Raw genomic sequence first — 27633 nt, 5'->3', positions numbered from 1 at the left:
TCTCAAACTCCTGACCTCAGGTGATCCACCAGCCTCGGTCTCCCAGAGAGCCGGGATTACAGGTATGAGTCACTGCACCTAATCAGAAACATTTTTGATTGTCACAACTACAGGGCTGGGGGGTGCTACTAGCATTTAGAGGGTAGAGGCCAAGGATGCTGCTACACATCCAATGATGCACTCTGGTCTAGCCACCAGCCCCGAACACAAAGAATTATCCGGCCCCAGGCTGGGCACGGTGGCTCACGCGTGTAATCCCAGCACTTTGGGAGGCCGAGGCGGGCAGATCACAAGGTCAGGAGATTGAGACCATCCTGGCTAACACGGTGAAACCCTGTCTCAACTAAAAATACAAAAAATTAGCCAGGCGTAGTGGCAGGCACCTGTAGTCCCAGCTACTCAGGAGGCTGAGGCAGGAGCATGGCATGAACTCAGAAGGCGGAGCTTGCAGTGAGCCAAGATCGCACCACTGCACTCCAGCCTGAGCGACAGAGCAAGACTCCGTCTCAAAAAAAAAAAATTTATCCGGCCCCAAAATGTCAACAGTCCTGAAATTGAGAAACCCTGATCTAAAGAAATTTCACCTTGCAGATACTCCCCCCAGTTTTTTAAGTGTACAGCCAAAGATCCCATCCTTTTAAGCCTCCATCCCTTTGGGCTGCCTTGCTGTAGGGTGGTCCTGAGTGTGCTAATCAGCAGCAATGTCCGTGGCAGTGGGCAAATACCAGAGCTCTGAGTGCTGGCTGTGATGTCCCAACATAGCTGTCTACAAGCAAAAGGAAAAGCTGCCCTCACCCCTGGTTGGTTCCTTCCCTGTAAGTTATCTTCCACCTTTTCACTTATATCCTTCCCATTTCAAATTAGATCCTAAAGTCCTTCAATCACTTTCTTGCCTCAATGGATTACACGTGCCTTGAAAACCACAACCTTGGATTATGGCTCAGTATAATCATCCACTGCTTGCTGCCCTCCACTGCCCTATGGATATCTCACTGAGATCATTAATGAACCCTGACTGCCAAATATAACACTTTTCTACAAAGCTCTCAAAACAAGTAATGGAAAAAGCAACAATCTGATACTACTGAGGTCTCTCTCCTTCATAAATCACTCCCCTTTGGGGCTTCAAGGGCACCATTCTTTCCAGGTTTTTCTTCCTATCCCACTAGACCTTCCTCCATCTACTTTACTAAGGCCAGCCACTGATCTATTAGCAGTATCTGTCGGAAACAATACTGAGAAATGGCAGTCTTTATGGCATCCATCTGCCTTTTTGTATTATGAACTTTCTCTGAGTGACACCCATGGCTTCTACAACCACTGTTGTGTTGATAACTCTCAAAATCCATATCCACAATCCAGTTCTCTTTTTGTTGGTGCCAGACCTGTATATTCAACTGTCTAGTGGACATTCCATCATCAAGAGACACATAGCATATAGAAAAATGGTTAACAGTAAGGATTCTCGTCAGGCATGGTGGCTCTTGCCTGCAATCCCAGCACCGTGGGTGGCTGAGGCAGGCGGATCACTTGAGCCTAGTGTTCAAGACAACATTGTGAGACTGTCTCTACAAAAAAAAAACAAAACAAAACAAGAAAATTAGTCAGGCATGGTGGTGCACACCTGTAGTCCCAACTACTCAGGAGGCTAAGATGGGAGGGTCATTTGAGCCCAAGAGGTCGAGCTGCAGTGGGCCATAATTGCACGACTACACTCCAGCCTGGGCAGCACAACAAGACAAGAGAGAAAGGAAGGAAAGAAAGAAAGGAAGGAAAGGAGGAAAGGAAAGAAAGAGAGTGATAAAGAATGGAATGGAAAGAAAAAGAAAGGAAGGAAGGGAGGGAAGGAAGGAAAGGAAGAAGAAAGAAAAAGGAAAAGAAAGGGAGGAAAGAAAGGGAAGAAAGGGAAGAAAAAAGAAAGAAAAGGGAAGAGGGAGAGAGGGAGGGAGAGAAGGAAGGAAGGGGGGAAGGAAGGAAGGAAGTCAGTCAAGTTTTTCTTCTGGAACCTCAAGTTTCTCACATCTAACATCTCTTCTAGTTCTTTTTTTTTTTTTTTTTTTTTTTTCAGACGGAGTCTTTGTCTCCCAGGCTGGAGTGCAGTGGCATGATTTTGGCTCACTGCAACCTCCCCCTTCCAGATTCAAGAGATTCTCCTGCCTGAGCCTCCCAAGTAGCTGGGATTATAGGCACCTGTTACCATGCCCAGCTAATTTCTTCTAGTTTTAATAGTTCAAGCTTCAGGAGAAAAGATGGTTTTAGCATATGTAGATGAAAGGAAAAATTAAGATGTTGACACTCACTGAGAAGTTGATTTTTCCTTTAAACAAATTCAACTGAAGAGATTTTGAAGAGTAGGCGAAAGGCTGATTTCTTGACTAACTTTACTTTTTTAATTAAAAGAAAACTTTTTTTTAACATAACTTCAGTGGGTTAGGACTAATAAGTTTGCTGCAGGAACATCAGGGCAATTACTCTTTTTAACTCTGGCAGAAATTCAACTGTAGATATGCTGAATAAACTGGACACATTAAGATGCTCAGAAAGCAGAAGGCCAGGCCCAGTAGCTCACACCTGTAATCCCAACACCTTGGGAGGCCAAGATAGGAGGATCGCTTGAGCTGAGGAGTTTGAAACCAGCCTGGGCAACACAAAGACCCCATCTCTACAAAAAATAACAAAAACAAAACAAAAAAACAGTTTTAATCAGCCAGGTATGGTGGCATGTGCCTATAGTTCTGCTACTCAGGAGACTGAGGTGGGAGGATTGCTTGAGCCAGGAGGGTCAGGGCTGCTGTGAGCCATGATTGCACCACTGCACTCCAGCCTGGGCGAAAGGCAAGACACTGTCTCAAAAAATAAAATAAATTAAAATAAAATAAAATAAAAAAGCAGAAGAATCTGTGCCTGATCTGTTGAGTCAGTGTGATGAGACTCATGGTTTGGAATTTATAGTGCAGATTACGGCTTTTATTCCTTCCTATGGCTCTTCTCTTTAAGGGAAAAGGGACCTCATATAAGGCCACAGTTTTCTGCTTTTTTTTTTTTTTTGAGATGGAGTTTCGCTCGTTGCCCAGGCTGGAGTGCAGTGGTGCAATCTCGGCTCGCCGCAACCTCCACCTCCTGGGTTCAAGTGGATTCTCCTGCCTCAGCCTCCCGAGTGGCTGGGATTATAGGCATCCACCACTATGCCCAGCTAGTTTCGTATTTTTAGTAGAGACGGGATTTCTCCATGTTGGTCAGGCTGGTCTCAAACTCCCGACCTCAGGCGATCCGCCCACCTCAGCCTCCCAAAGTGCTGGGATTACAGGCGTGAGCCACTGCGCCTGGCCAAGGCCATAGTTTTCAAACTGAGACATGTATAACATACCTGTGATACATTCCTCTGAAGTATCAATCTTACTAGGTAGTAAAAAAAAAAAAAAAATTGAAACATTTTTACATCTAAACAAACAGCGCAGAGAATGCAAAATTGGCTCACATTTTTAAGTTAAAACATGAGAAACTGGCTGGGCACCGTGGCTCAAGCCTGTAATCCCAGCACTTTGGGAAGCCGAGATGGGCGGATCACGAGGTCAGGAGATGGAGACCATCCTGGCTAACATGGTGAAACCCAGTCTCTACTAAAAAATACAAAAAACTAGCCGGGCACGGTGGCAGGCGCCTGTAGTCCCAGCTACTCGGGAGGTTGAGGCAGGAGAATGGCGTAAACCCAGGAGGCGGAGCTTGCAGTGAGCTGAGATCCGGCCACGGCACTCCAGCCTGGGCGACAGAGCGAGACTCCGTCTCAAAAAAAAAAAAAAAAAAAAAAAAATGAGAAACTGCAACACAGAGCTTCTGCAATGGCTGCTTGGAGTCCACCTGCAAACAAACACTGGAGAAGCATGGTTGTAAGGAAATTCAGAACGTCCACCCAGTCCAAACACCCAACATTTTATATTCGAGAATACTCAGGCTCCCCTGGCCATATAACTGGCTGGAAGCAGAGACAGGACTAATGCCAGGCTGCTCTGCCTATAACCCAAGCTATTTCTGCTGCCACTTAGGAGAATTTTTATCCCCATTTGACTCTGGTGTGTTTGTTTGCTTCAAGTAATGAATTCCTCCTGAGGTGAAATTAAATTCCAGAAACTGAGGAAAAGACAGTTACTACACACTGAACCCTTTCAAGATTCTTTTTTTTTTTTTTTTTTCCGAGATGGAGTCTCACTCTGTTGCCCAGGCTGGAGTTCAGTGACTCCATCTTGGCTCACTGCAAGCTCTGCCTCCCGGGTTCACGCCATTCTCCGGCCTCAGCTTCCCAAGCAGCTGGGACTAGAAGAGCCTGCCACCAAGCCCGGCCAATTTTTTTGTATTTTTAGTAGGGATGGGGTCTCACCATGTTAGGGTGATCTCGATCTCCTGACCTCATGATCCGCCTCCCCAAGTGATTGGATTACAGGCGTGAACCACCATGCCCAGCCATTCAAGGTTCTGAAGAGTAGGCAAGAGAGAAAGCTACAAATATACACACAGACAACACCATGTGACCATAATGCTGACACACAACAAAGGGCTTAAGAGGGAAAATAAGGTTCATAATAAAGTTTCCATTCTTTGGCCATCTTTACAGCCTCAAGATTGGCCCATCTTTGATGATTTCAGTGATATTTTATCTCAGGATACCTCAAATAGCATATGATAGCTGAGGTACTTCAGTATTTGGAGGTGCATATCTAAGTTATGAGGAGATAACATAGAATAATGGAGTGGACCATCTAGGTTCAAATTTTGCCTCTACCATCCAGCAGTGGCCTTCACTTAGCAGATTATTTAAATACCTAATTTTTCATTGCTTCAAGTGTCCTCATCTGTAAAATGGGGATAATATGAGCACCTACACTCCTTATTGGGTTATTTGAAGATTACTGTTAGTGCATGCAAAATGTTTAGAATGATGCCAGGCAGATAAGCACTATGTAAGTGCTTGACATTATTTCTATTTAATTGGTAGTGGTTAAACAAAATTTTCCTTGGCTCTTCGTGAGAGTTTTGCTCTTGTTACCCTGGCTAGGGCCTAAAAGAAACACAAAATACCAGCGCTGAAAGGAGCTTTAGACACCAAGACAGATAATGTATGGCCCATAAAGCCTAAAATATTTACTATCTATCTCTTGATTGAAAAAGTTTCTTTGTAGATTCTGGAAATGAGCCCTTTGTCAGATGAGTAGATTGCAAAAATTTTTTCCCATTCTGTAGGTTGCCTGTTCACTCTGATGGTAGTTTCTTTTGCTGTGCAGAAGCTCTTTAGTTTAATGAGATCCCATTTGTCAATTTTGGCTTTTGCTGCCGTTGCTTTTGGTGTTTTAGACATGAAGTCCTTGCCCGTGCCTATGTCCTGAATGGTACTACCTAGATTTTCTTCTAGGGTTTTTATGGTATTAGGTCAAAGAACTCAAACAAATATACAAGAAAAAAACAAACAACCCCATCCAAAAGTGGGGAAAGGATATGAACAGACATTTCTCAAAAGAAGACATTCATTCAGCCAACAGACACATGAAAAAATGCTCATCATCACTGGCCATCAGAGAAATGCAAATCAAAACCACAATGAGATACCATCTCACACCAGTTAGAATGGCAATCATTAAAAAATCAGGAAACAATAGGTGTTGGAGAGGATGTGGAGAAATAGGAACACTTTTACACTGTTGGTGGGATTGTAAACTAGTTCAACCATTATGGAAAACAGTATGGCGATTCTTCAAGGACCTAGAACTAGATGTACCATATGACCCAGCCATCCCACTACTGGGTATATACCCAAAGGATTATAAATTATGCTACTACAAAGACACATGCACACGTATGTTTATTGCGGCACTATTCACAATAGCAAAGACTTGGAATCAACCCAAATGTCCATAAGTGACAGACTGGATTAAGAAAATGTGGCACATATACACCATGGAATACTATGCAGCCATAAAAAAGGATGAGTTTGCGTCCTTTGTAGAGACATGGATGCAGCTGGAAACCATCATTCTTAGCAAATTATCACAAGAAGAGAAAACCAAACACCGCATGTTCTCACTCATAGGTGGGAACTGAACAATGAGATCACTTGGACTCGGGAAGGGGAACATCACACACTGGGGCCTATCATGGGGAGGGGGGAGGGGGGAGGGATTGCATTGGGGAGTTATACCTGATATAAATGATGAATTGATGGGTGCTGACGAGTTGATGGGTGCAGCACACCAACATGGCACATGTATACATATGTAACCTGCACGTTATGCACATGTACCCTAGAACTTAAAGTATAATAAAAAAAAAAAAAGAGAAAAATAAAAAATAAAAAAAAAATAAAAAAGATGTGAAGTTAAAAAAAAAAAAAAGTTTCTAATACCTGATCTAATCCAATGAGTCTTCCCTGCTTAATACAAAGAGGAAACTAAGGCCTAGAGAGGGTCAGTAACGTGTCCTAGGTTATATATACAATGAGTGAGTGGTACAGCTGGAACTAAAACCCAGTTTTCCCAAAAAATATAACTGCCTACCAGGCTAAATGAAGACCTTAAAGACAGACTATAGGCCAGATGCGGTGGTTCATGTCTGTAATCCCAGCATTAGGGAGGCTGAGGCAGACAGATCACTTAAGGCCAGGAGTTAAAGACCAGGTTGGCCAACATAGTGAAACCCTGTCTCTACTTAAAATACAAAAAATTAGCTGAGTGTGGTGGTATGCTCCTGTAGTCCCAGCTACTGGGGAGGCTGAGGCACAAGAATTGCTTGAACCCAGGAGGTTGCAGTGAGCCAAGATCGTGCCACTACATTCCAGCCTGGGTGACAGAGCGAGATTCTGTCTCAAAACAAACAAACAAACAAACAAAGACAGACTATAAATTAGGAGACTAGTGGCATCTTTGAGTTAGACAAATAATCTAATCAATAGACCCTCACTAAGTACAGGCCTAGGCATCACTATTTTTTTTTTTTTTTCTTTTGTTTTTGAGACGGAATCTCGCTGTGTCGCCAGGCTGGAGTGCAGCGACACGATCTCGGCTCACTGCAACTTCTGCCTCCCGGGTTCAAGCGATTCTCCTGCCTCAGCCTCCCAAATAGCTGGGACTACAGGCACGCACCACCGTGCCCAGCTAATTTTTGTATTTTTAGTAGAGACGGGGTTTCACCAAGTTAGCCAGGATGGTCTCGATCTCTTGAACTCATGATCTGCCTGCCTCGGCCTCCCAAAGTGGGCATCAGTATTTTTTAATGCTCTCCAGATGATTCTAATATGAAGCTGGGGTTGAAAACCACTGTTAGATGGCTGGTGTGGGGGTAGCTCATGCCTGTAAACCCAACACTTTGGGAAGCTGAGGTGGGTGGATCACTTGAGCCTAGGAGTTAGAAACCAGCCTCGGCAACATGATGAAACTCTGTCTCCATAAAAAAATTAAAAAATTAGCTGGGCCTGCTGGCACACGCCTGTGGTCCCAGCTACTTGGGAAGCTGAGGTTGGAGAATCACTTGAGCCTGGGAAGTTACAGCTGCAGTCAGCTGAGCTCGCACCACCGCACTCCAGCCTGGGCAACAGAGCACGACCCTGTCTCTTAAAAACCAGAAAAAAAAAAAAAAAAAGAAAAAAAAAAGAAAACCACTATTACAAGTACTGTGTTAAGTAGTTAGAAGTAAACCAAAAAAAGAAAAAGAAAAAAAAAGAAAAGAAAAGGCAAGGAAATTGAGTAGCTAACCAAACATATCCAGACCTAAGTATGCCTGGATAACACAGGACCCCACACTTAACCTCCAATTATCTACAAGTACGTAGGGAAGAGCAACAGGGGCAAAAAAGGCATGAAAGCCCTGGGTATGTGTTCATTTACGTTAGCAACACTAGCAATCAATGACTTTTTTTTCTGAGATGGTATGTTGCTCCGTCGACTAAATTGATCTAAATTGGACTAAAGCAATCACCCCACCTCAGCCTACCAAGTAGCAGGGACTACAGGTGTGCACCACCACACCACACCCATGCTCAGCTAATTTTTAATTTTTTTTTTTTTTTCTCACTCTGTTACCCAGAGTGGAGCGCGGTAGGATGATCTCAGCTCACTGCAACTTCCGCCTCCCAGATTCAAGTGATTCTCCTGCCTCAGCTTCCCGAGTAGCTGGGATAATAGGCGCCCGCCACCACGCCCAGCTAATTTTTGAATTTTTAGTAGAGACTGGGTTTCGCCATGTTAGCCAGGCTGGTCTCAAACTGCCGACCTCAGGTGATCCACCTGCCTCGGCCTCCCGAAGTGCTGGGATTACAGGCATGAGCCACCATGCCGGGCCCATTTTTTAATTTTTTTTTTTTTTTTCTTTTTGAGACTGAGTTTTGCTCTTGTTGCCTAGGCTGGAGTGCAGTGGCACAATCTCGGCTCACTGCAACCTCCGCTTCCCAGGTTCAAGCAATTCTCCTGCCTCAGCCTCCTGACTAGCTGGGATTACGGGTGCCCACCACCACACCCAGCTAATTTTTTGTATTTTTAGTAAAGATGGGGTTTCGCCATGTTGGGCAGGCTGGTCTCGAACTCCTGACCTCAGGTGATCCGCCCACCTGGGCCTCCCAAAGTGCTGGGATTACAGGCATGAGCCACCACGCCTGGCCCCATTTTAAAATTTTTATTCCTACATTGTCCAGGCTGGTCTCGAACTCCTGAGCTCAAGAGATCCTCCCACCTCCATCTCCCAAATTGCTGGGATTACAGGCATGAGTCACCACACCTGGCAGACATGAACTCTTTCAAAAAGAATACTAAAAAACTAATTTGTAGGCCAGGTGTGGTGGCTCACACTTATAATGCCAACACTGGGAGGTTGATGTGAGAAGACTGCTTGCACTCAGGAGTTTGAGACTAGCCTGGGCAACAGAGTGAGACCTTCTGTCTGTCTGTCTCTGTCTCTCTCTATATATATATATTTTGTTTTTTTGTTTGTGTGTTTGTTTTTTTGAAATGGAGTTTTGCTCTTGTTGCCCAAGCTGGAGTACAATGGCACGTTATCAGCTCACTGCAACCTCCGCCTCCTGGGTTCAAGTGATTCTCTTGCCTCAGCCTCCCAAGTAGCTGAGATTACAGGTATGCGCCACCACGCACAGCTAATTTTTATATTTTTAGTAGAGACAGGGATTCTCTATGTTGGTTAGGTTGGTCTATATATATATATTTTTTGAAAGGCTGGCCAGGAATGGTGCCTCACGCCTATAATTCCAATATTTTGGGAGGCCAAGATAGGCAGATCGCTTGAGCTCAGGAGTTCACGACCAGCATGGGCAACATGGCAAAACCCCATCTCTATAGAAACAAACAAACAAAAATTAGTTAGGTGTCCATCCTGGCCAACATAGTGAAACCCTGTCTCTACTAAAAATACAAAAATTAGCCGGCTGTGGCGGCGCATGCCTGTAGTCCCAGCTACTTGAGAGGCTGAGGCAGGAGAATTGCTTGAACCCAGGAGGGAGAGGCTGCCGTGAGCCGAGACCATGCCACTGCACTCCAGCCTGGGCGACAGAGCAAGACTCTGTCTCAAAAAAAAAAAAAACATTAGGTGTAGTGGCACACAACAGTAGTCCCAGCTACTCGGTAGGCTGAGGTGGAACGACCGCTTGAGCCCAGGAAGTGGAGGCTGCAGTGAGCAGAGATCGCACCACAGCACTCCAGCCTGGGAAAGAGAATAAGACCCTGTCTCAAAGAAAAAAAATAAATAAAAGGCAGAGCAAACAGAAGACACAAAAAAGAAAAACACAAATGGCCAAGCTAGGTAAAGTGGCTCACATCTGTAATCCCAGTGCTTTGTAAGGCCAAGGTGTAAGGATCGACTGAGGCCAGGAGTTCAAGACCACCCCTAGTAACAAAGGGACAACATCCCTACAAAAATAAAATTAAGGAGAAACACAAATAGCCAGTATATCCTTGAAAAGATAATTAACCTCCCTAGGAAATGAAATTAAAAAGAAATCCATTTCTTACTTACCAGATTGACAATGATAAAAAAGACAGGGAATACACAGAACTGCACGTGTGAGGTGAAACAGACATCCTACTGGTATGTCTGTTTCATGGTCTCCAAAGTAGTACGGCAATATCTTTCAAAATATAATGTGTACAACTCAACAACAAAAAAACAACTCAAGTGTAAAATGAGCAAAGGACTTTGAATAGATATTTTTCCAAAGAAGATACAAATGGTCAACAAACACACCAGAAAATGTTCAAAATCATTAGTCATTAGGGAAATAAAAATCAAAACCACAGTAAGATACCACTTTCATACCCACTAGGATGGTTACAATTTTTTAAAAAGGAAAATAGTAAGTGTTAGAATAGATAGGGAGAAATTTGGTACCCTTGTACTTTGCTGGTGGAAATGTAAAATGGTATAGCTACTGTGAAAATCAATATGGCAGTTCCTTCAAAAGTTAAATACAGAATTACCATATGATGTAGCAATTCCACTCCCTGGTATATACCCCAAATAATTCAAAACAGGTACTAAAACAAACATGTACACTCGTGTTCATAGTAGTGTTATTTACAGTAGCCTAAAGGTGCTAATGTCTATCCACACAGATTAACTAACTATAGTATACATATACAATGGAAAATTATTCAAATATTGAAAGGAATAAAGTACCAATACATGCTACAGCTAATGTAAGTGAAAGAAGTCAGACACAGACCAGGCATGGTGGCTCATGCCTGTAATCCCAGCACTTTGGGAGGCAAAGGTCAGATGATCGCTTGAGCCCAGGAGTTTGGAACCAGCCTTGGCCACATAGCAAGACTCCACCTCTATATTAAAAAAAAAAAAAAAAAAAAAGGCAGCAGCAGCAGCCAGACACAAAAGGTCACACATTGTCTGATCCCATTTATATGAAATAACCCAGAATAGGTCGGGTGCAGTGGCTCACACCTGTAATCCCAGCACTTTTAGGAGGCTAAGGCGGGCAGATCACCAGGTCAGGAGATCGAGACCATCCTGGCTAACACTGTGAAACCCCGTCTCTACTAAAAATACAAAAAAAATTCGCTGGGTGTGGTGGCAGACGCCTGCAGTCCCAGCTACTTTGGAGGCTGAGGCAGGAGAATGGCGTGAACTTGGTACACGGAGCTTGCAGTGAGCTGAAATCGCACCACTGCACTCCAGCCTGGGCGACAGAGCGAGACTCCGTCTCAAAAAAAAATAAATAAATAACCCAGAATAGGTAAATCTATAGAGAGAAAGCAGACTGGAGGTTTCCAGAGGCTGCATAGAAGGAGAAATGGGGAGTAACAGCTTAATAAGTATGCGATTTTCTTTTTGGGGTGATTATTTGGCAACTAAATAGATGTGGTGGTTGTAGTACCTTGTGATTGTACTATGTCACTGAATTGTTCATTTTTAAATGGTTAATGTTAGGTGATTTTAACCTCAATAAGAACAATAATACAAAATATGCCCTCTACTAAAGCTGTTGAAGTGGAAGAAGATGGAAAAAAAAAAGCCATGTGTGTAGCCTCTCAATCAACAATATCATTCTAGAAATTTACCCTGAGGAGAGAATCATATAAGGGCAAAAATATGTAAGTGCAGAGATGTTCATCTCTGCATCATTTATAATAGCAAGAAACTGAACACTTCAAATGTCCTTCAGTGGAAAACTGGTTAAGTAAATCATGATGCATCTATAACAGGGATTAAAACAATCATGTAGATAAGCTGGAGAGCTAACACTATTCAATTTCAAGATTTATTATAAAGCTACAACAATCCAGACAATGTGGTATTTGTGAAAGAGCAGACACACAGATCAATGGAACACAACAGAGATACCAGAAACAGACTCACAAATATAATCAACTGATTTTTGACAAAGGTGCAAAGGTAATTCAATGGAGAAAAGATAGTATTTCAAAAAAGGTGTTACAAGTGAATATCCATATGTATCTGATATACCACATTATACAAAAGTTAATTCAAAGTTGATCACAGACTTAAATGTACAATGCAAAATTACAAAACTTATAAAAACTTATAAAGTTATAAAACTTATAAAAATTATAGGCTGGGCGCGGTGGCTCAAGCCTGTAATCCCAGCACTTTGGGAGGCCAAGACGGGCGGATCACGAGGTCAGGAGATCGAGACCATCCTGGCTAACATGGTGAAACCCCGTCTCTACTAAAAAATACAAAAAACTAGCCGGGCGAGGTGGCGGGCGCCTGTAGTCCCAGCTACTCGGGAGGCTGAGGCAGGAGAATGGCGTAAACCTGGGAGGCGGAGCTTGCAGTGAGCTGAGATCAGGCCACTGCACTCCAGCCCGGGCGACAGAGCGAGACTCCGTCTCAAAAAAAAAAAGAAAAAAAAATTATAAAACTTGTTTTTTTAAAAAAAGAAAATTTTGCCAGGTGCAGTGGCTCAGGCCTGTAATCCCAGCATTTTGGAAGGTCGAGGCGGGTGGATCCCAAGGTCAGGAGTTCAAGACCAGCCTGCCAACATAGTGAAACCCCGCCTCTACTAAAAATACAAAAAAAAAAAAAATTCGCCGGGCATGGTGATGGGCACCTGTAATCCCAGCTACTTGGGAGGCTGAGGCAGGAGAATCTCTTGAACCCAGGAGGCGTAGGTTGCGGTGAGCTGAGATCATGCCATTGCACTTCAGCCCGTGCAACACTGCAAGACTCCGACTCAAAAAAAAAAAAAAAAATAGAAAAGAACAGAAAACTTGCATGACCCTGGGCTTGAAAATGAGTTTTTAAAATGACTTCAAAGATACAATTCATAAAAGAAAAAAAGATAAATTAAATAGGGCATTATAAAAATGTAGAACTTTTGCTCTGTGAAAGATAGTGTGAAGAGAATGAAAAAATAAGCCACAGATTGGGAGAAAATATTTCTGAATAACATACTGATAAAGGGTTTGTACCCAGGATATACATAAAGAACTCTTGGCCGGGCACGGTGGCTCATGCCTGTAATCCCTGCACTTTGGGAGGCCGAGTTAGGTGGATCACCTGAGGTCAGGAGTTCGAGACTAGCCTGCCCAACATGGTGAAACCCCGTCTCTACTAAAAATACAAAAAATTAGCCGGGCATGGTGGCAGACGCCTATAATCCCAGCTACTCAGGAGGCTGAGGCAGGAGAATTGCTTGAACCCAGGAGGTGGAGGTTGCAGTAAGCCGAGATCATGCCATTGCACTCCAGCCTAGGCAACAAGAGCAAAACTTCCTCTCAAAAAAAAAACTCTTAAAATTAAACAATAAGAAAACAACCCCACTCCTGTGGGCGGAAGATCTGACAGACACTTCACCAAGGATAGACAGATTGCAAATAAGGATATGAAAAGAAGCTCAACATTGGCTGGGCATGGTGGCTCACGCCTGTAATCCCAGCACTTTAGGAGGCCGAAGCGGGTGGATCACCTGAGGTCAGGAGTTCCAGACCATCCTGGCCAACATGGCAAAACCCAATCTCTACTAAAAATATAAAAATTAGCTGGGCTCGGTGGCAGGCATGTGTAATCCCAGCTAGTCAGGAGGCTGAGGCAGGAGAATCCCTTGAACCCAGGAGGCGGAGGTTGCAGTGAGCCGAGATCGCACCACTGCACTCCAGCCTGGGCAACAAGGGCGAAACTCTGTCTCGAATTTAAAAAAAAAGGTGAATAGACAAACTATGGTACATCCAAACAATGAAATACTACTCAGCAATAAAGAGCACTGGATGCGTGCAACAACATGGAAGAATTTTAAACGTATTTTGCTGGCCAGGCGCAGTGGCTCATGCCTATAATCCTAGCCCAAGGCAGGTGGATTGCTTGAACTCAGGAGTTCCAGACCGGCCTGGGCAACATGGTGAAACCCTGTCTCTACAAAAAAATACAAAAATTAGCCAGGTGTGGTGTGGCACATGCCTACAGTCCCGGCTACTTAGGGGGCTGAGGTGGGAGGATTGTTTGAGCCCAGGAAGTTGACGCTGCAGTGAGCTGAGATAGTGCCACTGCACCCGACCCTGGGCAACAGAGTGAGACCCTGTCTCAAATCAATCAGTCTATCTATCTATCTATCTATCTATCTATCTATCTATCTATCTATCTTTAAAGAAAAATGTATTTTGCTAAGTGAAAAAAGCCAAACCTCAAAGGTTACATATTGCATGATTCCATTTTAAGACATTCTGGAAAAGGCAAAACGATAGTGATGGAAAACATGTAAGTCATTGGGGGAGACAGAGGGGTTGACTCTAAAGGGGCCATTATAAGGGATTTTTTAGGGTGATAGAACTGTTCAGTATGGTACTATAGGGTATATATCTGACTCTATGCATCTGTCAAAATCCATACAACTAAACATCATAAAGAGTACACTTTACTGTATGTATGCAAAAAATTTAAAAAATGTTTTTTTTGAGACAGAGTCTCACTTTGTTGTCCAGGCTAGAGTGCAGTGGCCCCATCATGACTCACTGCAGCCTTGACCTCCCTGGCTCAAGCGATCCTCCTGCTGGGACTACAGGTCATTAGCCCACCATGCCTGGCTAATTTTTATTTTATTTTTTTGTAGAGATGGGCTCTCACTATGTTACCTAAGCTGATCTCTAACTCATAGGCTCAAGCAATCATCCTCCTTGGCATCCCAAAGTGCTGGATTAGAGGTGTGAACCACTGCAGCTGCCCACTGTATGCAAATTTTTAAAAATAACCAGAATATCTGGGAACCCAGGATAGACTGCAGACTATAACAAACGAAATCTAACTGCATAACAAACGTCTGATATAGCCTCAGGGAGGAAAACAAAAGGAGCTGATCTAAGTAGCTTCATAAAACAATGTTACTACTGGATACTGTAAGGATAAAAACAAACAAACAAACTGTAGGCAAACATTGTACTCTAGTTGGTAAATCTGTTTCTCACAGGAGTAATCACTGAAACTACAGGTTACACAAATAAGTAAATACACTGTAGAGAATGAGAGCTAAATTTCTTACAAAGAAGTCACAAATAAGCAAGGGGGGAAGACAAGAATGAATCTTGTGGTGCTGGATTAGAGTCAGAGATACCAGTATAAACCCATGCTTATTTTAATATACATACAGAGAAATAAATACAGATGTGTGTATAAATAGATTAAGATACATACATACATTTCCTAGCTCTTTCCACTGAAAGGGACTAGAAGCATCTTGTAGTACCAGACAGGAAGTACTAAACACACACACACACACAAACACAAACACACAGAGAGAGGGAGGGAGGGAGGGAGGGAAGGAAGGAAGGAAGGAAGGAAGGAAGGAAGGAAGGAAGGAAAGAGGGAGGGAGAAGGAAAAGGAAGAAAGGAAGAAAACAAAGACAGGAAAGACCAATGAATGCTAAAATCAGAGGGTGAAACTTTAAGGAGAAATAGGACATCTGCATAGCCTGAGAGTATCTCCCCTAAAATATTTATTAATTACTGTGGTGCTTTTAACATATGTCCACAAATTCTTTGATATGCTTTCCTCCTGGAAGTGAAGCTTAATTCTTCTTCTATTCAGAATGGGCCAGACTTGGCAACTGATTTCCAACAAATATGACTAGGTACTGTCATTTTATGGAAATGGAAAAGAAAAATAACACGAAAAGGGGAAAATCGTGACTTTTTCAGTGAAGAAACGTGTACACAATCTCAACCAAATGATCAAAAGTTACCATCACCAGTAATAAGCCATGCTAATACTATGTTGATATCATACTTTGATGTGATCCAGTGAGAAGGGTACTTCACTTCTGTGGTATACTTTCCCAAAATCCATAATGCCAAGTCTAATCATGAGAAACCAAAACCCAAATGGAGAGACATCTACAAAAGAGCTGACCAGTACCCTTCAAAAGTATCAAGGTCATAAAAGACAAAGAAAGACTGAAAACTGTCAAAGATTAGATGAGACTAAGGATACATGATGACTAACTGCAGTATGGTATCCTAAACTGAATCCTGAAATGGAAAAGGAACATGAGTGAAAAAACTGGTGAAATCTAAGACTACAATTTGGTTAATAGTATTGTACCTATATCAATTTCTTAGTTTTAATAAATGTACCATGATGATGTAAGATATTAACAATAGGACAAAGTAGATGAAGAGTATACAGGAACTCTTGGTACTATCTTTGAAACTCTTGGCCGGGCGCGGTGGCTCAAGCCTGTAATCCCAGCACTTTGGGAGGCCGAGACGGGTGGATCACGAGGTCAGGAGATCGAGACCATCCTGGCTAACACCGTGAAACCCCGTCGCTACTAAAAATACAAAAAACTAGCCGGGCGAGGTGGCGGGCGCCTGTAGTCCCAGCTACTCCGGAGGCTGAGGCAGGAGAATAGCGGGAACCCGGGAGGCAGAGCTTGCAGTGAGCTGAGATCCGGCCACTGCACTCCAGCCTGGGCGATAGAGCGAGACTCCGTCTCAAAAAAAAAAAAAAAAGAAACTCTTGTGTAAATCTACACTTATTTTGGGCCAGGTGCAGTGGCTCACGCCTGTAATCCCAGCACTTTGGGAGGCCGAGGAGGATGGATCACCTGAGGTCGGGAGTTTGAGACTAGCCTGACCTACATGGAGAAATCCCATCTCTACCAAAAATACAAAATAAGCTAGGCGTGGTGGCGTATGCCTGTAGTCCCAGCTACTCGGGAGGCTGAGGCAGAGAATCACTTGAACTCTGGAGGTGGAGGTTGCAGTGAGCCGAGATCACACCATCGCACTCCAGCATGGGCAACCAGAGGGAAACTGTCTCAAAAAAATAAAAACAAAAATAAAAATCTACAACTATTTCAAAATCAAAATTACACCTGTAATCTCAGCTACTTGGGAGATGAGGTGGGACAACTGCTTGAGCCCAGGAGTTTGAAACCAGCCTGGGTAACATAGTGAGACCCTGTCTCAATCAATCAATCAATAAAAAATTACAAAAACAATAATATAGGACAGTTTCTTAACCTCAGTACAATTAATATTTGGGGCCAAATAATTCTGTTATGGGAAGTTGTCCTGTGCCCATTAGAATGTTAGCAATGTCTCTGGCCTCTACCTATTAGATGCCAGGAATGCACCTCCCCAGTTATTAGAATCAAAAATGTCTCCAGGGATTGCCAAATGTCCCCTAGGAGGCCAAATCACCCCAAGTTGAGACTACTGATATAGCTATATACATTAACATATAAAGATATCCATAACATACTGTTAAAAGAAAATAGAATAGCATCTAACCTCTGAGTCAATTTATGTAATAACATATATACACATGACACATGTGCTTAAATATATATACAAATGTCTGGAAGGATGTAAACCAAAATGGTTACTCCAGGATGCTAAGACTATGGTTATATTGTCTTTGTACTTTTCAGTGTTACTGGATTTTTTTAATAAGCATGTCTCATTTTTCTTTTCTTTTTTTTTTTTTTGAGACAGAGTTTCGCTCTTGTTGCCCAGGCTGGAGTGCAGTGGCGTGATCTCAGCTCACTGCAACCTCCGCCTCCCGGGTTCAAGTGATTCTCCTGCCTCAGTCTCCTGAGTAGCTGGGATTACAGGCATGCATCACCAGGCTTGGCTAATTTTTTTGTATTTTTAGTGCAGATGGGGTTTCTCCATGTTGGTCTGGCTGGTCTCGAGCTTCTGACCTCAGGTGATCTGCCTGCCTCAGTCTCCCAAAGTGCTGGAATTACAGGTGTGAGCCACTGTGCTCAGCCCCCACATGTCTCATTTTTCTGAGTAAAATTTGTCAGTAAAAATGCTTTGTTCTCATTTTTTTTCATAGTCCTTCCAATTCAATAATCAAAATCCTACTGGTTCTGTTTCCAAAATATCAAAATGGTTACCTATTCTCTCCAGCCAAAGCCCAACTCCAGCCTCTCTCACCCAGGTTAATGTAACAGAATCCTAAACTGTTTTTCCTTCTCTAACCCACTCTCCACCCAGTTACTTCATAAAATAGATTTACAGGCCGGGTGCAGTGGGTCACGCCTATAATTCCAGCCCTTTGGGAATCTGAGGCAGGCAGATCACGAGGTCAGGAGTTCGAGACCAGCCTGACCAACACGGTGAAACCTTGTCTCTACTAAAAATACAAAAATTAGCCGGGCGTGGTGGCATGCGTCTGTAATCTGAGCTACTCAGGAGGCTAAGGCAGGAGACTGGCTTAAACCCGGGAGGTGGAGGTTGCAGTGAGCCGGGATTACACCACTGCACTCCAGCCTGGGCAAAAGAGCGAGGCTCCGTCTCAAAAAAAAAAAAAATAGATTTACTACCACTTCCCTCTTTAAAACCTCAAACCTCAAGGCATGACTTTTGAGGGCCTCAAAAATTTGTTCCCAGGGTCTATATTTTTAGTTTTACCTCCTACCACTGTCCCTCAAGTACCTTCTATGCCAGATAGTTGCTGGTCATTCCTTGAAAACATACCATGCATTTTCTTAACTTTGCCCATACTGTTCTTTTGTCAGTAATATTATTCTTTCCACTTCTCTGCTTGATAAAATGTACACAGTGGTACAGAGGAAAAGAATGGGATGGAGGATGACTGAATAAATAAATAAGAGTTAGAGGGAAAAGTATAAAACAGCATGGAGATGAGGATTTAAGAAAGTAATTTTTAGTAGGGATGAGACAGGAACAGTACCCACATCAAAAGGTTATGGTGAGGATATCAGATAATATTTGTCAAACTTTTAGAACAGTGCCTGACATGTATATTATTCTTGCTATTATCTTCAGTAGTATAATTATGATGATCATTCCTGTAGTGAGGGCTTGAACTCTGACTGCCACAATGAGGGAGGTACAGGGAGGCTGCTACTCACAAGCAGAGCCCCAAAGGGATCAAGAGGCAAACAGGGTCCTGGTCTGATTCAAGTTTCCAAGGAATCCAAAACTACACAAAAAAACAAAACCAGGCCGGCTGGATGCGGTGGCTCAAGCCTGTAATCCCAGCACTTTGGGAGGCCGAGACAGGCAGATCACGAGGTCAGGAGATCGAGACCATCCTGGCTAACACGGTGAAACCCCATCTCTACTAAAAAAATACAAAAAACCAGCCGGGCGAGGTGGCAGGCGCCTGTAGTCCCAGCTACTCGGGAGGCTGAGGCAGGAGAATGGCGTGAACCCAGGAGGCGGAGCTTGCAGTGAGCTGAGATCCGGCCACTGCACTCCAGCCTGGGCGACAGAGCAAGACTCTGTCTCAGGCCGGGCGCGGTGGCTCAAGCCTGTAATCCCAGCACTTTGGGAGGCCGAGACGGGCGGATCACGAGGTCAGGAGATCGAGACCATCCTGGCTAACACAGTGAAACCCCGCCTCTACTAAAAAATGCAAAAAACTAGCCGGGCGAGGTGGCGGGCGCCTGTAGTCCCAGCTACTCCTGAGGCTGAGGCAGGAGAATGGCGCAAACCCGGGAGGCGGAGCTTGCAGTGAGCTGAGATCCGGCCACTGAACTCCAGCCTGGGTGACAGAGCGAGACTCCGTCTCAAAAAAAAAAAAAAAAAAACTCTGTCCCAAAAAAAAAAAAAAAAAAAAAAAAAAAACCAATTCCATTAAACCATACTGGAGCACATATGTGAATTCCTTTATGCCCCAAGTAACTTTCACTCCTCAAATATATATTTCTTTTTGAAGTGGAGCTGCTTCAACACCCTGCCCCAGGTACTGAAACATCAGGGTAGCACTCATCCTCATGAATCTGAATCTGCAAGCCTCATTTGTGCTCTCCTGTGGTTTCCTATTTGGCCAGTAGTCACTTCTCCTTCCTTATATAACACAGATTTGACTCCAAAGTTCTCCCTGTGGGTGCAAAAACATGACCACATACATACAAAATACACAGCTTAATACTGTAGCCAAAGGAAAACTAAATTCATTTACACTGGAAGTGAACCAAGGGACCTAGAAACTCATTATTTATATGTGTGTGTATATATATATATATATATATATATATATGAATGATAAGTCGAAAATTTTGAGATTTCCTTTTTAGCCTCTTGTAAGTCTCAGTCCTTCTAAAAGACTGCCTTTGGCTGGGTGCGGTGGCTTATGCCTGTAATCTCAACACTTTGGGAGGCTGAGGATGGCAGATCACCTGAGGTCAGGAGATCGATACCATCATGGCTAACATGGTGGAACCCCATCTCTACTAAAAATACAAAAAATTAGCCAGGTGTGGTGGCACGCGCCTGTAGTCCCAGCTAGTCAGGAGGCTGAGGTAGAAGAATCACTAGAACTTGGCAGGCTTAGCTTGCAGTGAGCCGAGATCACGCCACTGCACTCCAGCCTGGGTGACAGAGCAAGATTCCATTTCAAAAAAAGACTGCCTTTGTCGGTTGTGTCAAATAGCTTCCAGAGAGACCCCATTTCTCCTGGTTAACAGGTCTTAAGAAAAAAACAAAAACAAAAACAAAACAAAAACAAACAAAAAAAAAACACAGGTCTTCAAGCCTTTTATTTCACATTTTATTAAGCCACTGTGATCCACCATCCCATCTCTCCTTTCATATCCCTCCCCGAAGCATCCCATATCCCTTGATCAGACTGTCTTTTGGTACAAACACGGCTCCTACAGTATGTCTCAAAGCAGACAAAAAGAATACAGAGGCCAGGTGGGGTAGCTCATGCCTGTAATCCTAGCACTCTGGGAGGCCAATGCAGGAGGATCACTTGGGGCCAAGAGTTGAAGACCAGCCTGGGCAACATAGAGAGACCTCGTTTCTATTTAAAAAAAAAAAAAAAAAAGAACAAAGAGCTCCACATCTATTAGATGACAAGATGACACATATTCTGCTTGCTTACTAGTCAGACTGCCAAAAATCATTTGCTTCTCCTCTTGTAGATTTAAACAAACACAAAAGTAACTGTGTCCTATGTATGGCTACTGCTTTTCTACAGGACTTGAAAAACTGAGGCATTAGAGACATTTCCTCTCTATAAACCCAAACAGAACACTTTGTTTCTTTTCTCTTAGCATATAGTTGGTAGTTTGTATTTCCAGGCCATCATTGTACATGTTTGGCAAGGGCCTTCAATTTTCTCAGTACAATGTTTCATCCAGTCACTGAAGGCCGGGCATTGTACCTTGAATTTACAAGCCAAGAAAAAGACTCAGACTGAAAAGAAGACCTTCGGTATCATCTTCCTGAAATATATCAGACTCTACAAATGAGTTAGAAGACCCAGATCCAATTCCCAGTGTCTTGCAGTGTGATCTCTAGACAGCTCTTTAATCTTTCTGTACCTCCAGTTTTTCCATCCTGGAAAACAGGGATTGTATTACCTGTCCCTCCTTGAATTCAGACTCTTACTACTGAATGAGAATATTTTTATTTCTATAATTTGTGAAACAACCAGCTATATACATTATATACATTCAGAAGACTCAGAAAATAAAGCACAAATGTTGTTTCTCACTTCTGTCAGAATTGCCATGTAGAAATCCTCAGCAAAACCCAAGAGAAATCCCAAAGAAGGTATCCTCTCAGAAAGTAATTCTGAATTCCCAATCCACAACTACCTTGCATAAGAATCATGGAAAGGCATGTGTTTTCAGGACGTCCTGGGACTGTGTCATAGGAAACAAATAAAAAGAAAAAAAAGAGGCCGGGCGCGGTGGCTCAAGCCTGTAATTCCAGCACTTTGGGAGGCCGAGATGGGCGGATCACGAGGTCAGGAGATCGAGACCATCCTGGCTAACCCGGTGAAACCCTGTCTCTACTAAAAAATACAAAAAAACTAGCCGGGCGAGGTGGCGGGTGCCTGTAGTCCCAGCTACTGGGGAGGCTGAGGCAGGAGAATGGCGTTAACCCGGGAGGCAGAGCTTGCAGTGAGCCAAGATCAGGCCACTGCACTCCAGCCTGGGCGACAGAGCGAGACTCCGTCTCAAAAACAAAAAAAAAGAAAAAGAAAAAAAGAACACTGGGAAGCAAGAGGACAGGCAGGACCTTCAGATGCTAGATGGCTACAGAAGCAAGTCACTGCATATTAGGCTACATGAAGAAATTATCACTATAGACACAATAACTTTAACAACCCATTGTAGTTTAAAGCACTTATTCAATGTTTACAAAAACAAATACTTTCTCTGGACAGGAACTGCCCTGTAGGTGCTATAGGGTTGACCTTGGGTAGGTGTTGCCTGGGATGACCCTACAGTTTAAAGCAGGACAAAGGGGTGACAAAAGCAGTATAAGGTACGAGACAATTTAACATTTAAGATAGTGTTGTACAATAGTTTTTGAGTTACTGGTATACTTCTGAATAGAAAATTTTCAGCAGCACACCAAAAGGAATTATTAAAATGCAAATATTGGTTTTAAAAAACCCAATTTGGAAACGTGAAAAAACTTTCTAGTGATCACACCTTCTATTTGGTCACCCTTTGGTGTGTTACAACAAAGAAGTTTACTGTTTTGTCTGGGCTCTCCACAAGTCCAAGTTTACCCTTTGTTCCAATAAACACTGTCTTTGATACGAACTTGATATTAGATTCTATTAATATCTCTTAGCTGCAGCGAATTTTATCCCCAAAGTACATCAGGTGGCTTCCAGTCAGCTCAACATTCCACTTGACAGATACCACTATGAATTAACACTATGATTTACAATATGAATCCTAAAATACATCTTATATCCTAATCAAAATGTTGCACACTCCTATGAAGGATGAATAGCATACAAGTTAAAAACTCCTGGCCTGGCGCAGTGGCTCATGCCTGTAATCCCAGCACTGTGGGGGGCCGAGGCTGGCGGATTATGAGGTCAAGAGATCAAGACCATCCTGGCTAACACAGTGAAACCCCATCTCTACTAAAAATACAAAAAATTAGCCAGGCATGGTAGCACGCGCTTATAGTCAGTCCCAGCTACTCGGGAGGCTGAGGCAGGAGAATCGCTTGAACACGGGTGGCAGAGGTTGCAATGAGCCAAGATCGTGAGCCTGGGTGACAGAGTGAGACTCCATCTCAAAACAAACAAACAAAAAACTCCCTACTGATTGAACCCCACAGCTCCTGCTCATCTTAAAGGAAATAGCTTTGCGTAGTAGATATGCCTCTGGGCAAGGAAAGCAGAAACCTATGTTCAGACTCCAGGTCTGCTACTTATTCTAAGACCTTAGGCCTATTTTCTTAACTGTGAAGTGATAATATCCATTTTATGAGGCTATTGTGAGGATTTTAAAAAAATTCTCTCTCTCACCAGCACAGTGTTCCATGCCTATAGTCCCAGCTACTTGAGACAGGAGGACTGCTCGGAACTCAGGAGTTCAAAGTTATAGCAGTGCCAGGTGCGGTGACTCACACCTGTAATCCCAGCACTTTGGAAGGCCAAGGCAAGCGGATCACCTGACGTCAGGATTCCAGACCAGCCTGGCCAATACAGTGAAACCGCATCTCTACTAAAATACAAAATTAGCCAGGCGCAGTGGTACATGCCTGTAGTCCCAGCTACTAGGGAGGCTGAGGCAGGAGAATCGCTTAACCTGGGAAGCGGAGGTTGCAGTAGCCAAGATGGTGCCATTGCACTCCAGCCTGGGCCACAATAGCGAAACTCCATCTCAAAAAAAAAAAAAAAAAAAAAAAAAAACATCTGGGCGTGGTGGCTCATGCCTGTAATCCCAGCACTTTGGGAGGCTGAGGTGGGCAGATCACTAGGTCAAGAAATCGAGACCATCATGGCCAACACGGTAAAACCCCGTCTCTACTAAAAATATAAAAATTAGCTGGGCCTGGTGGCATGTGCCTGTAGTCCCAGCTACTCGGGAGGCTGAGGCAGGAGAATCACTGGAATCCAGGAGGTGGAGGTTGCAGTGAGCTGAGATAGTGCCACTGTACTCCAGCCTGGTGACAGAGCAATACTCCATCTCAAAAAAAAAAAAAAAAAAACACACACACAACAAAAACAAAGTTAGAGCAGTGAGCTATGATCACACCACTGTATTCCAGCCAGGGCAATAGAGCAAGAACTCAAAACAAAAAAAAAAAAAAAAAAAAAAGGAAGAAGAAAAAGAAGAAACTAAACATTTGGTAAACAGTGCTATGCAAATTTGAGTTGCTGATATTTATTATTCCTTTGCCTGTGGAGTTACTTGAAATTGAAAATGTTATTTCAAGTAGCTGGTGATTCAACATCTACAATATCATTTTGTTTACAAGTTTACCAAATACTTCTGAGTCAACCTAAAGCCACTGAAAAGCAGCATCTCCTCTCACTGGTTAAAAACACAAATTGGGCCGTGTGTGGTGGCTCACACTTGTAATCCCAGCACTTTGGGAGGCCAAGGTGGGCGGATCACGAGGTCAAGAGTTTGAGACCAGAGTGGGTAACATGGTGGAACCCTATCTCCACTAAGAATACAAAAATTAGCCGAGCGTGGTGGCGGACATCTGTAATCCCAGCTACTCAGGGGACTGAGCCAGGAGAATTACTTGAACCTGGGAGGTGGAGGTTGCAGTGAGCAGAGATCATGCCACTGCACTCCAGCCTGGGCGACAGAGCAAAACTCCATCTCGAAAAAAAAAGAAAAGAAAAAAGAAAGAAACATTTCTATGGTACACAGCTATGAGTAACAAGACATAATAGCTATTATACAGCTATATCCAACCCTCACTGACAGAACCCAGTAACCTACTTAAAAATAGATGTAAGGCTGGGTGCAGTGCCTCACGCCTGTAATCCTAGCACTTTGGGAGGGTGGGGAGGGTGGATCACCTGAGATCAGGAGTTCGAGGCCAGTCTGGCCAACATGGCAAAACTCCATCTCTACTAAAAATACAAAACTGGCTGGGCGCCGTGGCTCACGCCTGTAATCCCAGCACTTCGGGAGGCCAAGGTGGGTGGATCACGAGGTCAGGAGATCGAGACCATCCTGGCTAACACGGTGAAACCCCGTCTCTACTAAAAATACAAAAAATTAGCTGGGCTTGGCGGCGGACGCCTGTAGTCCCAGCTACTTGGGAGGCTGAGGCAGGAAAATGGCGTGAACCTGGGAGGCGGAGCTTGCAGTGAGCCAAGATGGCGCCACTGCACTCCAGCCTGGGCGACAGAGCGAGAGACCGTCTCAAAATTTAAAAAAAATAAAAAATACAAAACTTAGCTGGGTGTTGGACGGGTGCCTGTAATCCCTACTTGGGAGGCTGAGGCAGGAGAATCCTTGAACCCAGGAGGCAGAGTTTGCATTGAGCCAAGATCACGCCACTGCACTCCAGCCTGGGGGACAAGAGCGAAACTCTGTCTCCAGAAAAAAAAAAAAAAAAAGAAAAATTATAGAACATAAATATTGGCATGAACCTTAGATGTCATCAGTGTAACTCCATCTTACTGAAACTCTTATTACTTAAGTCTCTGAAGTATCAGACCAAAGATCTATTATTATACCATTCTTGGATATTTTTTATCCAAGTATCATATATACTGCTCACAAATGAATGTTCCTTACACACTACCTTCATCATGTTACTCATCTCACATTCCATATCTACAATTGAACAGTCTCCTTTTACTATCCTTCCTATACACTATGGCCATTTCACCTTCTAAATCTTCATCTTCATTCACGTTCCTTTTTTTTTTTTTAAGACTAGTCATGTACAGCAGTGAGAAGGGGCCAAAGAGTAGAAAAAGGAGTTCCATCTGTAACTGACTGTGAACAATCAACTGAGACAACTCAATACCTTTGGACTAACTTCATGTTTTCCTTTAATAAGTCTTTTCTTCTTTCTTACCTATCTCAACTTGACCTATTTTTCAAGCCCTTTTTCAGAGAGCTTTCTGTACTAAGCCAGCCTTCAATGATTTCTCCTGTCTTAGTAATTCTATAATACTTGCCATAAAATCTAGCATTTGTAGTCTCTCTCCTCCCAACATCTTGCAAATCCATTAAAATATTTGTCCAAACATTAGCTCTGCCTTGTTTTATGTTCAGCTGGACTAAAACTCAAGGGCAGAAATTATGATTTTGTCTCTTCAGTAGGGCCTTGCAGAAAATAACAACTACTCTATTTTTAGCTCTTATTACGTACCATATATTGTATTAAGTACTGCACATACTTTATCTCATTTAATCATCACAATAATGTTACGTTATTGATATTATTCTTCCTACTTTACAGAAGAAGAAACAAAGGCATGAAGAGGTTAGGCTATAGTTGCATATCCTGGAAAAGACAGCTGGGATTTGAGGTAAATTGTCTTCTGAAGCTGGCACAAAGTGGACTGCAAACAAACTATTTGTTGAATTATCTAATCGTTTCATGTGTGCTGATGGTCTTGTCATGCCAAATAAACTAATGAAAGCAGAAACTATGCCAATAGGCTTCTGGGTGAACTGGGGAAAGGAACTGCCCTTCTTTGCTGAGTACTCATCAGGTGCTATGTTCAGTGCCAGGTTATTTCATGCTCAACATCTCGTTTACTCTGTGAAGACTCGTAACTGTAAATTCTCTTCAACAAATAGCTGCTGTAGTTCCTCCATCAGAGATTTACCCAAAATGTCACCCACTACCCACTCTTAATGGAGCAAAATGCTCCCAGATGTGATGTACACCCCTTCTGGGCCTCCCAGTTCAAAGAGGACAAAGACCCTTCAACTTTAAATCAGCCAGCATGATTTAAAACCTCCGCTTAAAAAACCATTTACCACGAGTCTGACCTTATTCCGGACAGGGACTCTATTCTTCGTTCTAACGCTCATGATCCCATTTATTAAGCACTATAACCTTGTGCGGTACGTGACATTTTCCTCACTTCACAGTTACATAAAGTAACGTCCATATAAACGACATTGTTGATCCGAAGTCACATGGCCAATGGCAGATTCAGGACTAGAATCCAGGTCTCCTGACTGTCAACCCTATTCCACTCCCGCAGCAGACACCATAGGTGGTATCCCATTTATCCTGATCTCGCTGGGTTAGGGTTAGAGTTAGAGTTATAACAAAAGCTCTGGAATCATTTTTATTCAAAAAATATTTACTGGATACCTATATGTCGACCTTGTAGGTTCAAATACCATGTCTTCTACTTACTCGCTACGTGACATGGAAAAAGTCGTTTCACCTCCCTAAGCCCCTATTCCCTTCTCCATAAAACGAGATCACAGTATCTACCAAACAGTAACGTCGTGAGCAGTTAATGAGACGATGATAAGGAAAACCTCTGGCACTGTGTCTGGCATGCGGCGGGAGCTTAGTAAGTATGGGCTCCCTTTACCTACTCCCTCCGCCCCTACAAGCCTCGGGGTTCACCCTTTAAGACCTTTGCCACAGGGTGTCCACGCGGCCTCCGGGGTTCCCAGGCGCCCGGGCCAGCCGCACTGCCATACCTGCATGGAGTCAGCGCTGACGATCTCACCGCCGAGCCGTTGGCCTAGCTGCAACGCCAGCGTGGATTTGCCGGTGCCTGTGGCCCCGAGAATCACTACAAGAGGTAGGGTCCGTTGCAGGCCCCGGAGCCCACGGCCCACAGGAACTGCTCGTCCAGCCGCCACGGACGACATCTTGTGGCAGTCTGCGCTTGCGCTGGAGCAGCTGTCCCCATAGCAACCGTCTGTGCGCCTGCGCGGATCTCAGGCTTTGTAGCTAGGTTGCTTGGGGAGGAGGCAGCGGCAGGACCCAGGC

The 27633-nt window shown here is 43.6% G+C and overlaps 1 protein-coding gene across 4 annotated transcripts in view; it reads right to left on the bottom strand.

Moving 5' to 3' along the window:
- TRIT1 (tRNA isopentenyltransferase 1) overlaps nucleotides 1-27521 on the bottom strand; it is a 51858-nt gene extending 24337 nt beyond the window's left edge. For all 4 annotated transcript variants that reach the window (XR_002733520.2, XR_002733521.2, XM_023221570.2 and 1 more), the window contains exon 1: nucleotides 27339-27521. Coding sequence is in view for 2 of the 4 variants with exons in the window: in XM_023221570.2 (XP_023077338.1) it covers nucleotides 27339-27512 (174 nt within the window). In the remaining 2 variants the exon portion in view is untranslated. The remainder of the gene's footprint in view (nucleotides 1-27338) is intronic.
- Between the last annotated feature and the right edge of the window lie 112 nt (nucleotides 27522-27633).

Source organism: Piliocolobus tephrosceles, chromosome 1 (assembly GCF_002776525.5).
Source record: "Piliocolobus tephrosceles isolate RC106 chromosome 1, ASM277652v3, whole genome shotgun sequence".
Lineage (NCBI taxonomy): Eukaryota > Metazoa > Chordata > Mammalia > Primates > Cercopithecidae > Piliocolobus > Piliocolobus tephrosceles.
Note: the sequence above shows the minus strand (reverse complement) of the source record. Positions and strands in the feature narration are given on the sequence as shown.